The sequence below is a fragment of the Cetorhinus maximus genome, chromosome 12 (assembly GCF_964194155.1).
Source record: "Cetorhinus maximus chromosome 12, sCetMax3.hap1.1, whole genome shotgun sequence".
Classification (NCBI taxonomy): Eukaryota; Metazoa; Chordata; class Chondrichthyes; order Lamniformes; family Cetorhinidae; genus Cetorhinus; species Cetorhinus maximus.
The window spans coordinates 111,084,545-111,100,605 of NC_135890.1; the positions used below are offsets into that span (position 1 = coordinate 111,084,545).

The 16,061-nt window shown below is 41.6% G+C and overlaps 1 protein-coding gene across 1 annotated transcript in view; it reads right to left on the bottom strand.

Moving 5' to 3' along the window:
* fam222aa (family with sequence similarity 222 member Aa) overlaps positions 1-16,061 on the bottom strand; it is a 359,807-nt gene that overhangs the window by 304,197 nt on the left and 39,549 nt on the right. Inside the window, exon 5 of the mRNA XM_078554423.1 lies at positions 12,490-12,572. Within this exon, the coding sequence (XP_078410549.1) occupies positions 12,490-12,572 (83 nt within the window). The remainder of the gene's footprint in view (positions 1-12,489; positions 12,573-16,061) is intronic.

Below are 16,061 nucleotides of genomic sequence, written 5' to 3' on the forward strand. Positions count from 1 at the left end.
AAAAGCTACTGGAAAAACTCAGCAGGTCTGAGCATCTGTGGAGAGAAAGACAGAGTTAACATTTCGAGTCCATATGACTCTTCAGAATTAAAGAGAAGTAGAAATGTGGTGAAATATATACTGTTAAAGGGGGTGGGACAGGTGAAGCTGGATAGAAGGCCAGCGATAGGTGGAGGCAAAGGAGAGATTGCAAAAGATGTCATAAACAAAAGGTCGAAGGGGTGTTCATGGTGGCGATACTGGATAAAGGAGGTGCTAATGATGACATTAAGAATAGAAAGCAGCATGAGCAAGTGGCAGATGGCCCGAGTGGGGGTTGGGGGTGGGGGGGGGGGAAGGGACGGTGTGGGAAAAAAAGATCGAAATAGGCTAAAAGGTGGGGATAAAACAATGAATGGAAATACATTTAAAAAATAATAATAGAAATAGGTGGGAAAAAAGTATATAAAAATTAAAAAATAAATATTGAAAAGGGGGATCAAAAAGGGGTGAGGAAGGAGAGATTTCATGATCTGAAGTTGTTGAACTCAATGTTAAGTCCGGAAGGCTGTAAAGTGCCTAATTGGAAGATGAGGTGCTGTTCCTCTAGTTTGTGTTGAGCTTCACTGGAACATTGCAGCATAGTCTGTGTTTGGTCTCAGACTGGGTGACCGCGTTGCGGAACACCTTCGATCTGCCCACAAGCATGACCCAGCCTCCCTGTCGCTTGCCATTTCAATGCACCACCCTGTTCTCATGCCCACATGTTCGTCCTTGGCTTGCTGCAATGTTCCACATTTCACCACATTTCTACTTCTCTTTAGTTCTGAAGAAGATTCATACGGACTCGAAACGTTAACTCTGTCTTTCTCCCCACAGATGCTGTCGGACCTGCTGAGTTTTTGTTCCAGGCACTCTTTCTCAATCTGAGCATAGCATTGTTTAGTTTGCGTTAGTGCCCTAGTTGCAAATGCGACTGGTTGCCCTTGCTGCATCAGAGTTGTTTCCAGAGCCATCTCGCTGGCGTCACACTGCAACGTGACTTCTTCATTGACATCATAGTACTTCAGCATTGACATTGTCATCACTCAATGTTTGATTTTACGCAATGGTCTTGAGTAATGGTTCACATCCTGCTGACAAATCAAGCAAAAATTTTGCTAAATCGTTCACAAATCCAACAAATTGTTGCACCGCTTTCACATCTGTTGGTCACTGCATCGCTGCTACATTTCTCACCTCATCAGGATCCGGGCAAAGGGAAACAATTTTATCCTGTCCACTCTATCTTTTCCCCTCATAATTTTGTACACCTCAATCAAGTCACCTCTCAGCCTTCTTTGTTCTAAGGAAAATAACCCCAACTTATCCAGTCTCTCCTCATAGCTACACTTTTCTAACCCTGGCAACATTCTTGTAAACCTCCTCTGCACTCTCTCCAGAGCTATTACAGCCTTCCTGTAATGTGCTGACCAGAACTGCACACAATACTCCAGTTGTGGCCTCGCCAGTGTTTTATACAATTCCAACATTATATCTTTACTTTTATATTCTATACCTCTGCCAATGAAGGAGGGCATTCCATATGCCTTCTTTACAACTTTGTCTACTTGAACTGCTGCCTTCAGGGACCTGTGTACTTGTACTTCACTTCATCTATATTCCCATTTATTGTGTAATCCATGTAACTGTTTGACCTCCTTAAATGTATGACCTCACACTTCTCTATGTTAAAATCCATCTGCCACTTTACCGCCCACTCCACCAACCCATCTATATCGTTTTGGAGATTATGGCTATCCTCAACACAATCCACTACTTGGCCAATCTTTGTGTCATCTGCAAATTTCCCAATCATGCCCCCCACGCTCACATCCAAATCGTTAATATATAAAACAAACAGCAAGGCTCCCAACACCGAGCCCTGTGGAACACCACTTGAGACAACTTTCCATTCGCAAGGGCATCCATCGACCATTACCCTTTGTTTCCTGTTACAAAGCCAGCTTTTTATCCAGTTTACCACATTACCCTGAATCCCATGGGCTTTTATTTTCCTGACCAATCTGCCATGTGGGACCTTGTCAAATGCCTTGCTAAAATCCATGTATACAACATCCACTACACTACCTTCATCAACCCTTCTTGTCACTTCCTCAAAGAATTCAATCAAATTTGTGAGGCAAGACCTTCCTTTAACAAATCCATGCTGACCATCCCTGACTAGTCCATGCCTTTCCACATGACAGTTAATCCTACCTCTCAGGACTGATTCTACTAATTTGCTCACCACCGATGTAAGACTAACTGGCCTATAATTGTTTGGCATTTCCTTTGATCCCAAATTCCTTCAATGGTTGGCATGGGGCAGTGAGATCTCTTCAGCGCTTTATTTAGATCCTTTGGGTCTAAGCATACTTGCAGCTTTCCAGTTTGTTTCACTGCTACCATGCTGCTAATCCAGTCTATGGGAGTTGTCACTTTTGTGATTATTCCCCTCTTCTCCAGTTCTTCTATTTTGTCTTTTAGGCTTGACTTGAGGGCAGCTGGCACTCTTCTTGGCAGGTGCTGAATTGTTCTTACACTCTCATCTACTTCTAGATGATATTCTCCTGGTAGGCATCCCAACCCTGTGAACACATCCTTTTACTCCTCTAGGATCGGTTCTGCTGTCAATAGTTTTGTGTGCTGTGACACATTGTAAACCTTTATTGGCATGTTCAGGGTTACCAGTCCAAGCTTTAGACTTGCTTCAGCTGAAATAAGTGGCCGCTGTGTCCCAACTATTATCTGGAACTCTAGGTCTTCCTTTTTGCCATTGCATTGGGCACTCAGACTAACTTGTGCTCTCAGTATCAGTATTGTGCCATCACATAGCCTCAATCTAACTTTTGAGGGTTTCATTTTCAGATCGCCATGTTGAGCCACTTCACACAGGTCTGTAAAGGTCATTATGTTGTATGACCAGTATCTATTTGGCATTTCTTGTTCGCTTGATACTCTCCCTCTGCTGTGATCATTGTAACAGTCACAAACTATTTGTCTCCAATAGACTTGACTGAACCAACCCGTTGTATCGTATATAGTTCTTCATCAGACTCTTCAGCTGATATCTCTCCCGTGGCCATCTGTATAGGCTTGTTTTCCTTCTAGCCAAACACTTGTGTGTGAAATGATTATGCTTCTTGCATAAAATGCTGCTTTTCCCATGTTGGGCAATCCTTCCTTTCCTGTGCATGCTGTCCTCTGCAGTATTTGCATCCTGCCCTTTGTCTGTGATTGCATAATGTGTCTCCTGGTCTGCTCTGCCATTACTTGCAGCCTTTGATATATATTTGCTTGCCTTTTGTCCTTGTTCTGCAGCTCTGTGCTTTTCCTGAACTCCTTTTTTAGCAGCTTCTTTTTTCAGCTCTAGCTGACATTTCAAATCTTCCACATTTTGACCCATGTCTATCGCTTTCTTTAGTGTCAGTTTCTCATCTTTCCGCAGACTTGCTACCACCAAGGGGTCTCGCATGCCTAAGACTAACCTATCTTTAATCAGGTAATCTTTTAGGTGTCCAAATTCACATGATTTTGCAAACTGTGTTCCTGCAGTCACGTATTGTTCAATGGTTTCATGTGCACCTTGTGCTCTAGTGTTGAATACATAGCGTTCAGACGTAACATTCACTCAGGGTTCAAAGTGTTCTTTCAAGGCTTTCAAAATCTCCGTTGTCTTTTTTCTTTGTTCGTTGGTTAGATTTTGGGTGATATATACTTTGTAGCAGTCCCTTCCCAGCAGTGTTAGGAGTGTGGCTACTCTTATTGGTTCCAGCTTTTTAATTAAATCTGTTGCAATCTCACAGTTTTGCCATTGTAAGTGGAAAAACTGCCAATTTTACCATGTATCACCATTCATTTCGACTGGAACTGTGTTTGGAAAGCTTCCAAAATTGGCCATATTTACTCTGTACTTACTTGCAACCTTTGATGTATGTTTGCTTGCCTTTTGTCCTTTTTCTGCAACTCTGTGCTTTTCCTGAACTCCTTTTTTAGCAGCTTCTTTTTTCAGATTTGAACATTCCTGTGTGCCGTTCTGTGCTTTGTCTCCTATGCACCATTTCCAGGGTTCAAAAACCTATTTTTTCTTCAATCTCTGATACCATGTTTCATGTATAAGGACAGCTGCACTTCTTCAGTGTGTTCTCAGTGAGAGGTTTTATTGAACTGAAGACAAAAGACAGCCAACAGTCAGCTTGCCTCATGGCAGAGTCACATGACTATGGCAAGCCAGGTAGTTCACTTAGTAAAGATTGCATTTCCAAAATCCAAAAACCCTCCAAGGTACTAAGCAACAGGTAGGCCAGAATACTCCCCCTTGCAACTGTTTAGTCAGTGATTGCTGAAGATATCAGGGGAATCTGGCTTGAAACGGTAATTGAACCCGATACTACAAGGGAGCTGAATTAACATTTGTGGATGAAATCAAAGTAGCCTAGATTAATAAATACTGATGTTATTTCAGCACCCTGCAATGTTGCACTCAGCAGTGGCTCCAACAAACCAGTTTCCTGAATAGTTTCATCATGGTTTAAATGAGTTTCTTTAAATCAGTAAGCAAAGAAACACAGGAATGTTGATTTGAAGCTAGAAATTACACTTAGCAGTATTAGCAGATTACTTTTTTATACATTTGCAGAATATTCTTTTATCTGCTATTTTAACTGTAGTTATTAACCTAATTTTCTGCTGTGCTAGCAGACATTAACCAGAGGAATGTCATCTGTGTACATTAAATGTACCCATTGATATTGTAACAGTAATTCATAAGCTATAAATCTTTGAAATTCTTTTAAAATGCAATCTCAATTATGAGGTATTTGTATATTGATATATCAGCAGAAGATGTATGTTATTTCCATCACCATCAGCACACTAACAATGTAAAGAAGACATATGTCATGCCTCCTGCTGTGTTTGGGACCAAATATTTCCCAAGATCCAAGATGAGTTTTTTATTGCCACATAAAAAAGTGCCTCCTTTTTATTGGCCTGATGATGACCAACGGCACGCTGACAAAACCAGAATGGTGCTTGGATGTCACAGATATCTGCTTCAGTGCTACCCATAGTGTCTTTTGTACCAATATAAAAATACCTTGCTCCTTACCAAAGCCTCCCTGCCTAGCTATATTTTTCACCTGCCCTGCTCAAACTGCTACAGTGGTGGTGTGGCCCTTATCACCAAGTTGCACCTTGGTCTTTTCCCTTATTCCTCTAGTACCTGATCCTTCAAGCACCCCATCATATTCCACTCTTGTTACCCCTCTAAAATCCTTGTTTACCACCCTACCCAGGTGCCACTCCAAGTTTCTTGCTGAGACATCCTCCCTCAGCCTCTGGACAGAATAATTCCTCATCTTTGGTGATTTCAATTTCTGCCTCAGCTCCTTTTGCTCTTTCTGCAATCAGTGTACTCCTGTCCTCTCCATACCTCACCTGCTCATGTTCACAAGCACCCCCTCAACCTCACCATTTCCTGTGGCATCACTAATCCCATGCTCTCTGTCAATAACAAGACCACCTTCAATCATTTCCTTGCATCTCTCACCATCAATACCCTTTCCTTGTCTAACTGTACTTCCTTCTGTATACTTATCTGAAAAAAAAACTCTTCCCACTTGTCACTTATAACTGCACTTTCAATTTCCTATCTGCTAGCCCCTGGCCCTCCACTTACCCTAGTATTTTTGTAGCTGTCTATTTTCCTCACCACTCACACACCTCTACTTTTGATTCCCTTGTCTCCAGCAAAATTTTACTCTCACACATCCTGGTTATTGCCCCTGAGACAGCAATAATTTTCACTTCCGTATGTGTGTCTGGTGCACTATTATATGAACTCCCATCTTTCACCCTCCATAGACTTGACCTCATCCAAACCTCTACTGCCCATATCCTACCTCTGAAAATCCTGTTCACCCCTATGTTTGCTGACCTATGTTGGCCTTTCAGTCCACTAAAACTTCAAATTTAAATTTCTCATCCTTGTATTCAATTCTCTCACCGTCTTATCTCCGTTACCTCCTGCAACCCCTGAAAGACTCTATATTCCTCTAATTCTGGCCTCTTGTGCATTCCTAAATATTTTCAGCCCTGCAATGGCGATCATGCCTTTGGCTATCTAGAGCCTAAGAACTAGAATTCTCTCCTTAAATTCTCTTCTTTCCTACTCTCTCCTCCTTTTGGGACACTCCTTAAAACTTACCTCTGACCAAGCTTTTGGTACCAATCCTAATGTCTCCTTCTTTGGCTTGGTGTTAATTTTTGACTGAGTACGCTCCTGTGAAGTGCCTTGAGATGTTTTACTACTTATTTTGCTATTGGTTTAGACATCTATCTCCACACCTGGCTGGATCACATCAAATTTTATATGATCTCACTCACTTGCCAAAACCACCCGTATTCCAAAATAATGCCAGCGCATAAAGATGGTTTATTTTCTTCAATACCATCATCTCCTTAAATGCTTCTCCCCTGCTCTCTCTACCCGCACCTCAAAAGATTGTGAGGAGCTTACACTTAAACCAGTGGAGCAGTGCCGGTTTTCTTCCAGGCTAGAATGATTGGATGTATATTGATATTTCCTACATTACAACACTTAAAGTGACTACGCTTCAACGGCCTAATAAGGCCATTAAGAAACCAATTCAGCTCATTAATGGACCTGCCCATCCAACCTTAAGGAAGGAGCCCAGGCGGGCTTGTGAAAAAACATGAAACCTCATCCACTGGTGGGATGAGGCTTCATGAGGGTTTTTAAATTTTAATGAAAGGTTGCAATAAAAGTTATGGACATGTCCCAACTCATGTGACAGTGTCACATGAGGAGACATGGCAGGAAAAATTTTTAAACTCCTTTATTAAAAGTTTCAAAACGGAACCGATCTCCCTGAGGCAGCACTTATCCTCAGGGAGATCTGTGCGCTCTTTTGCGCACATGCGTGAAAGAGCGCACTCCGACTGAGGGAATCCGCCCCACCTGCACAGGGAGCGCACAGCACTTCCTGGCGGATGTCACACAGGGCGGGCCTTAATTGGCCCACCCATGTAAAATGGCGGCGTGCCCCTGACCGGGGGTGCCGATTGGGAGCTCGCCCACTCCTGCTCTTCCCCTCCGACAGGGAGAGAATTTTTCCCATGGTTGCTATGAGCACTTAATGCAGATTTCCTGTCTTTATTTTTGCAGCAAAAAACACATTATCACTGTCGAAATTGATAGTGCTGCTGCACAGGAATTGATAAACTGTGTATAAGCGAAATGTATAGTCTTGAAGCATTTTGAAACAGAATTTTGACTCTGACGCTTTTCATGCAAAAAGCAGTTTCACTTCCCAATGCCCTAGCCATCCAACTCATTGACTGTATGAATCAAGAGTGAAAATGAGATACTTTCGGCACATTTATATGAAATTCTGTAAATTCTTATCAAATACTTTGGACAATTTAAATTTCAGGTTTAATTTCTTTCAGATGCAGTAACTGAGCTAATGTAACATAACTATACAGTCTGTCCAATATATGATAACGATAGAGTCAGATAATAGCATTGAGGTAACACATTAAGATCAGAATCTGCTGAAATGCAGTACTGACTTAGCAGGACCTTCTTACAAAAGCAGGATCAAAATTATGTAGCGGTGAGTGCTGATAATGATGTTAATGTAACATAGATAGACAAGCCTCAAGATGCATCTGTGAAACCATAACCCCAGCCTGCACTTCAAAACATGAAGTTTGGTTTTCATGGTTCATTGTGATACCAAGTCAAGATAACATTGAAGGGATACTGTAGACTTTGCTTCTGAATTTAAATAAGGATAGCTTCCGAGTAGAGCAAAACAGTGTGTCAAGTTTCCCCCATACCTCTGTAATTAGTTTCTGGTTTCACTGGGAAAAAAAGAGTATAGAGCTGGTATGGTTCTACCTTGTCTGAAAGACTTGCACCTAATCACACAGCACAACTTGCATATAGTAATCAACATGGATGATCACTTTTGTCATGCTGTTTGAGGGAGAAATGTTTTGGCCAGGACACCAGTAGAACTCCCTGCTCTTCTTCCAATAGAATGCCCAACATTTTGAAGTTGAAGTTTGAAGTGCCAGATACACAAGGGCCAACCAGTGAGTGGGTTGGGAGAGTGCATATGATTTTGCCATAATGTGAAGGTCTTCTACACAAAAACATGATCACAAAAGGGAGAACTTATTGGGGGGCATTCAGTGATGGTAATGCCATTGAACATCAAGGGGTGATGGCTGGATTTTCTCTTGTTCTCACCCACCTTCACTTATCTTTCTCCAGGGATATAACAATAAACCCTGGTGAAGGCCCGGTGATGCTGCCGTCCTCTGATTCAAGCTTATTCTCAGGGGTGGGATTTCTGTCCTGCTTTGGAAAATGCAGCAATTAAATGTCCCTGCAGAGTCAGGAGACCTGGTGCCAGGGTTCCCGCTGTCAATTAGGGACTTCATTTCCTTGGGACTCATGGAGATCAGGTTGGCAGGGGTGCCGCCAGTTTTGGTAGTGGACATCGGCCCCTCCACTGCCCTCATTAAGTTCCACCCAAAAAGTGAGACCTCCAGGAGTGGGGCCCCTATGCACACAAAGCAAGACTTCCACATTCTTTCTTTTAAGTTCCCAGGTTTGGAGCACTAAGAAAGGTTGTCCTGTTTAGTGGATTTTGGGTTGTCAGAGAGATGCCTTTTAGAGTATTTCAGACTGAGGAACTTTAAAGAACTGAAATTGGATTTTCAGATCAATGCAAAGAAGCCAGGAACTGGCTGGATCAAAAGATTTCAAAGGCTGCATCTGGTCTAGAGTTCAAGGATTGCCTCTTGGACACCCCCTGCGATAGTGCCTTGAAGTCTTTAATGTCTATTTGAACTACAGGTAGATGGGGTCTCACTTTAATGTCTTCTTTAGCTCTGCACTGAAGTGTGGGCCTAGATCCTTTGGTAAAGATGGGGAGTGGGACTTGTACCCACAATTTTCTGACTCTAGTGCAGGAGTGTTATGCCAAAACATATTTTTTTACTCTCCTAATTCCTTGAAGGCATTAGATCCTGCTGCTTTTGTTGCACAGAAGCTAGCCATCCCTCGTTCCTCTCCAATATGTGAGCCCAGGCAGCGTGTTCAACAGTGATGACTACCAAAACCAAATTCAGTTCCATTGTCACCCAACATCTGCACATGCATATTTTATAGAAGTAGCTTCTCGATAATAATAATCAGGGGTAAAATTGCTTTTTCTCTTCAGCCCAGGCTCCCAAGGCCAATTGTAGCACCAATGCCATTCAACAAAGATCAGTTAACTCAGCACAGACCTTCAATTGAGTTTTATGGCTTTGTTCTACACCAGGTATTGCTTTTATTGGCTAGGCCTGGGCACCAAACTTTTGTTAAGAAGCCTTTTTGGATCTTTGTTCCATCTTGATTAGTTTGCTTTTCTGGCCCATCTTTCTTCTAATTTATCACAGAATCACAGAATCACACAGTGCAGAAGAGGCCCTTCAGCCCATCGAGCCTGCACCGACATGTGATAAACACCTGACCTACCTACCTGATCCCATTTACCAGCACTTGGCCTATAGCCTTGAATGTTATGACGTGCCAAGTGCTCATCCAAGTACTTTTTAAAGGATGTGAGGCAACCCACCTCCACCACCCTCCCAAGCAGTGTACTCCAGACCATCACCACCCTCTGGGTAAAAAAGTTTTTCCCTCACATCCCCCCTAAACCTCCTGCCCCTCACCTTGTCCCATTGTGACTGACCCTTCAACTAAGGGGAACAACTGCTCCCTATCCACCCTGTCCATGCCCCTCATAATCTTGTACACCTTGATCAGGTCGCCCCTCAGTCTTCTCTGCTCCAATGAAAACAACCCAAGTCTATCCAACCTTTCTTCATAACTTAAATGTTTCATCCCAGGCAACATCCTGGTGAATCTCCTCTGCACCCCCTCCAGTGCAATCACATCCTTCCTATAATGTGGTGACCAGAACTGCACACAGTACTCCAGCTGTGGCCTCACCAAGGTTCTATACAACTCCAACATGATCTCCCTACTTTTGTAATCTATGCCTCGATTGATAAAGGCAATTGTCCCATATGCCTTTTTCATCACCCCACTAACATGCCCTTCCGCCTTCAGAGATCTATGGACACACACGCCAAGGTCCCTTTGTTCCTCAGAACTTCCTAGTGTCATGCCGTTCATTGAATACTTCCTTGTCAAATTACTCCTTCCAAATCCTATCACCTCACACTTTTCAGGGTTAAATTCCATCTGCCACTTGTCTGCCCATTTGACCATCCCGTCTATATCTTCCTGTAGCCCGAGACACTCAACCTCACAACCTCACTGTTAACCACCTGGCCAATCTTTGTGTCATCTGCAAACTTACTAATCCTACCCCCACATAGTCATCTATGTTGCTTATATAAATGACAAATAATAGGGGACCCAATACAGATCCCTGTGGTATGCCACTGGACACTGGCTTCCAGTCACTAAAGCATCCTTCTGTCATCACCCTCTGTCTCCTACAACTAAGCCAATTTTGAATCCACCTTATCAAATTACCCTGTATCCTATGTGCATTTGCCTTTTTTATAAGTCTCCCATGTGGGACCTTGTCAAAGGCTTTGCTGAAATCAATATAAACTACATCAACTGCACTACCCTCATCTACACAACTGGTCACCTCCTCAAAAAATTCAATCAAATTTGTTAGGCATGACCTCCCTCTGACAAAGCCATGCTGACTATCCCTGATCAAACCTTGCCTTTCCAAGTGGAGATAGATTCTCTCCTTCAGAATTTTCTCCAATAGTTTCCCTACCACTGACGTGAGACTCACTGGCCTGTAGTTCCCTGGCTTATCTCTACAACCCTTCTTAAATAGTGGAACCACATTAGCTGTTCTCCAGTCCTCTGGCACCTCCCCCGTGGCCAGAGATTTACTTTGATTTGAACAGATTTAAGTGAGAGCAGAAAATGCTGACCCTCAAGTGGTGCCTAAATGTGACGTCCATTGGGTTATGTATTCTTATTTTAATAGTCATTAATACAGACTCAGGGTATCAAAATAACTTCTCACAGAGCAAAAGAGGGAAAAACACAGGCTTAATGAGATTACAAGTACAGTCTATACAGGCCAATAAAAAAGGACACTAGCTCTCACTGTTGCCTTTTTTTTAGCACATTAAATGCACCAATTGTGCAAAGTGTGGCACAACATAAGCAGGGAACATGGAAAAAATCAATAGCAGCATAGGCTCAGAGAAAAGAATAATATTGATCTGACAATCATCAATATTTTGGATCACTCCATCAACCTTTTATAAACCTGCTGCATCATCAGAGACTGGACATCAGACATTAATCTGAAAAGAGAAAGGATCTGGATGACCCAGACACTCTGAGGAATTGGAAGAGAAAGAGTTTGTAATGAACAACTTTCATAAATCTAATAAATTTAGAAGTAACATGAAGTACTAAATTATATGGTGATCTTAAAAAGAAAATGCCTTGGCGTAACAATTTTGCATTGGAATCAGAAAATTGTGGGTTCAAGTCCCAGTCCATAACTTGACTAAAGAAATTAGGAATATTTACAATTCAGTCATTTATAATGAGGCCTAATTCTGATTTCCCACACCAGCTATTATTTAGTCTTAAAGACTAAAGAGTTCTTGGTCTAATTAATGGCAGACTGTGGATATGTTTTTGTTCGGGATATCTCCATATCCAGAAGTTGGCTTGAAATTTTTCAAACTAATTTTACTCAGGGCCCTTAGCTAAATCAGAAGGGAGCAAAGAATTTCCATCTAATCAGCCTGGACCAGATTCAAACCCATTTTTAAAAATGGGTGGAAAATTCCACTTGCCAAGTTCAAAAGCACTTTAATTGAGTAGAGAAACACTCTAACTTGCTAGTAACACCAAATTACCTCACAATCCAGAGTTTCAACATGAAGGAAATGTGTGTGATCAAAACATGTGATAAAGGTTGTAAACCCACTTAAAAACAGAGATGTGGTTCCATTTGAGTGCAATATACATCAAAATGAGTGTCACTATAGATCAAAGCTTGCAGGTCTGTTTCATTTTCTATTTCTTGACTGCACCTGACACATTGCAACCTGTTGAAGCCTTTTTAGTATCTTACGTATTTCAAAGAAGCACTCTTCTAGGAATCATTTCTTTCTTAAGTCCACACTGAGTGAAAAGAAGTAACAATTCTAAAAAAAATCCAATTTTTTGTATTTTCTAATGAATTCCCAGTGTTTCACCACACTGATATACCCATCATCACCACAGACAGATATCATTATAACAGCCGCCCCTTCTACAATCGGTTGAAATAATTACAACAGATTACACGTATAAGCATAGCAAAGACTTGCTGATTGTAATATTTGCTATCTATCTGAGAATCTTAGTAATTTATAACCACTGACCTTTGTGATGTATTGTTCTGCCTTCTGCTTCGTGGTAGAGCGCCTTTGGCATAAGGGTTGTACTCTATCTTCATCTTCTTCATCTATGGATAAGGTGAGAATGCAATACAGTTAAATTTGTTTCCTCCCCATTTGCGACTTCACTCCCATATATCAAGGGCAGAATTTATGCATTTTCTTACTGCCTGTGATCAGTGTGTTTTGTGTGTGAGGGGTATGTGTTTTCTTAGCCTCAGGGTGGTTGTCACAATTTAAATAATCACAGTAGCTAGCTTTTTGTGAATTTAAAAATAAAAACAGTTATTTATTATCGCACATTTAAACCAGAGGTTTAAACATGACATCTCACTCACTCAACTCACCCACACAAAGATTAGAAACAGATGAGGAGAAAACAATACAATTACAATTTATGATCTAGAACAAGAGGTCTAGAACAAAGGGTCACAGTCTCAGGATATGGGGTAGACCATTTAGGGCTGAGGTGAGGAGAAACCTCTTCACTCAGAGGGTGGTGAACCTATGGAATTCTCTATCACAGAAGGCTGTGGAGGCCAAGTCACTGAATATATTTAAGAAGGAAATAGATTTCTGGACTCTAAAGGTGTCAAGGGGTATGGGGAGAGAGTGGGAGTATGGCGTTGAGATAGAGGATCAGCCATGATCATACTGAATGGCGGAGTAGGCTCGAGGGGCTGAATGACCTACTCCTGCTCCTATTTTCTATGTTTTTATGATTATCTAAGTCTCTTTCATGGTAAGCTTATAGTTTCTTAGCTGATAGTGATGCTTTAGTTGAAGTGGAGGTCTTGTAAGAGAAGGGATTCTCAGTAAGCTGTAAGGTTTCATGTGGTTGAATTTCCAGGAGGCTGATTCTCAGGTGAACTTGAAGTTGGAACAGGTTGGATAAAGGTTGTTATGAATCTCCCACCTTCAAGGTATTGCTGTTTATTACCTTGGATGTCTTGCAGCTGGTCAGTGGCTTTTGGTGGAATCTGTCTGAAGAACAGCTTGCTATTTTAAAACAGGCAACAAACATGGCTGTCTCATCACATGACCTGTTACAAGTCCAAAGTCCTTTTCTAAATAAGGTGGGTAGCTAGGTCGATTATACATCCCGTGTGATGATTTTCACACCTTGACAGCTTGAGACAGCCAGTGTCTTTATATCTGAATGATCACTCAATTTGAAGTTACTCTTTTGAATTAGTTTCAGGAAAAGGCATTGAATCAACATCAGTCTGGAAGCTTTCTTTTGTATCCTCTTAAGACAGGGAAGTGTTTCAATCCATAAAAAAGGTCAGGTGATCTTTGGGTGGCCATCTTTTTGTAGCCTTTTGTGGTTTTTAAAAATATAAACTATTGACTGAAAGTCCATAATGTACTAGAACATGACATACAAGACATATAAGCCTCAAATATTTCACAGCATGGCACATCTTAATATTTAACATTTAAAATAAATGCCAAGATGCGCCCACTCCATGACTCCACCACCAACCCTTCCATGGTTTGAAGAGATAGGCAGATATTCATGATTTCAATGTTTTCAGATGTCACATTTTGATATTTTTCATTTTATTTTTTCATGTAAAAGATTTGGGAATAAGCTATGTTTAAAAGTGGTATGTTTTAAACAAAGTGAATTCACACAGGTTTAAACAAACCACAGTGTGTAAGCATTGATGATGATATTAAAGTTAGATGGGCCAGTTTGTGGAATGCCATTGCTCAAAATCTATTTCAAACTGATATGACAAGATTCAATTATCCTATTCCGGCCCAGCTGGGCCAAAATAGCACTATCCAACGAAGACCTAGTATCTTGGCTAATAATTATCTATCAACCAATGTCACTAACACAGATTGTCTGGCCATTGCTGTTTGTGGGCATTTGTGTACAAATTAACTGTTGTGTTTCCTACATTACAACAGTAACTACACTTCAGAAGTATTTCATTCTCTGTAAAGCACTATGGGACATCCTGAGATTGGTAAAAGGTGTTCACATCTAAGGGTTGGATACCTGAAAACACACTACTAGTGCAAAACCTTACTAGGATAGTAGTGTCCTAACTGATTTTCCTCCTTCAGCCTCCCTCAATGGATACTACAGGCAGAATTTAACGTAGGTGATGGGGGTCTCGCCTGTTGGCTGGAGAGCTGAAAAGAACCCTGCACTGCCACATTTCAGGAAGGCATACCACAATAAGTGCCAATCAGGCACTTATCTAGGCAGGAGCTGGCCTTCCCTGGGTTCAAGGACCCTGGGTACAGAAGTACTGCCAAGAGCTGCCAGCCAATCAGAGGCCAAGAGGCCAGGAGCTTTTCATTGTTTGGTGGCAGCACCACAAGGGCACTTAACCGAGTACCAGGATCACTGCAAAGAAAAGTAATAAACTAAGATGATGCTTCAGAAACATACTGAAGGAATGCTCCACTGTTGGTGGTACGATCTTTTGGATGCAACATTAAACTGAGGCTGTGTCAGGTGAACATAGCATGGCACTAGTAGAAGAACAGGGGAGTTATCCCAGTGTCCTGGACAATATTTATCTCTTAGTCTTTGAAGATGTGACAAGCAAAGTGGATAATGGGGATCCTGTAGATGTAGTATATCTGGACTTCCAGAAGGCCTTTGATAAGGTGCCGCACAAAAGATTAATATACAAGATAAGATCACATGGAGCTAGGGGTAGTATATTAGCTTGGATAGAGGAATGGCTAACCAACAGAAAGCAGAGAGTCGTGATAAATGGGTCTTTTTCTGGATGGCAAGCTGTAACTAGTGGGGTGTCACAGGGTTCAGTCCTTGGGCCCCAACTATTTACAATCTATATTAATGTCTTGGATTCAGGGATAGAAGGTACTATAGCTAAATTTGCAGATGACACCAAAATAGGTGGGAAAGTAAGTTGCAATGAAGAAATAAGAAATTTACAAATGGATATGGACAGGTTAGGTGAATGGGCCAAAATTTGGCAGATGGAGTTTAACGTGGATAAGTGTGAGGTTATCCATTTTGGTCGGAAGAATAAAAAGGTGACTTATTATTTAAATGGAGAGAAACTTCAGAATGCTTCAGTGCAGAGGGATCTGGGTGTCCTCGTGCATGAATTGCTGAAAACTAGTATGCAGGTACAGCAGGTAATAAGGAAGGCAAATGGAATTTTGGCATTTATTGCTAAAGGAATAGAGTATAAAAATAGGGAAGTGTTGTTGCAACTGTACAAGGCATTGGTGAGACTGCACCTGGAGTACTGTGCACAGTTTTGGTCCCCTTACTTGAGGAAGGATGTAGTTGCACTGGAGGGAGTTCAGAGGAGGTTCACTAGATTGATTCCAGAGGTGCGGGGCTTGTCTTATGAGGAGAGATTGAGCAGTTTAGGCCTATACTCGCTAGAGTTTAGAAGGATGAGAGGAGATCTAATTGAGGTGTATAAGATGCTAAAGGGGATAGACAAAGTGGACGTGGAGTGGATGTTTCCCCTTCTGGGGCATTCTAGAACGAGAGGCCATGGTTTTAGGCTAAGGGGTGGTAGATTTAAATCAGAGATGAGGAGGAATTACTT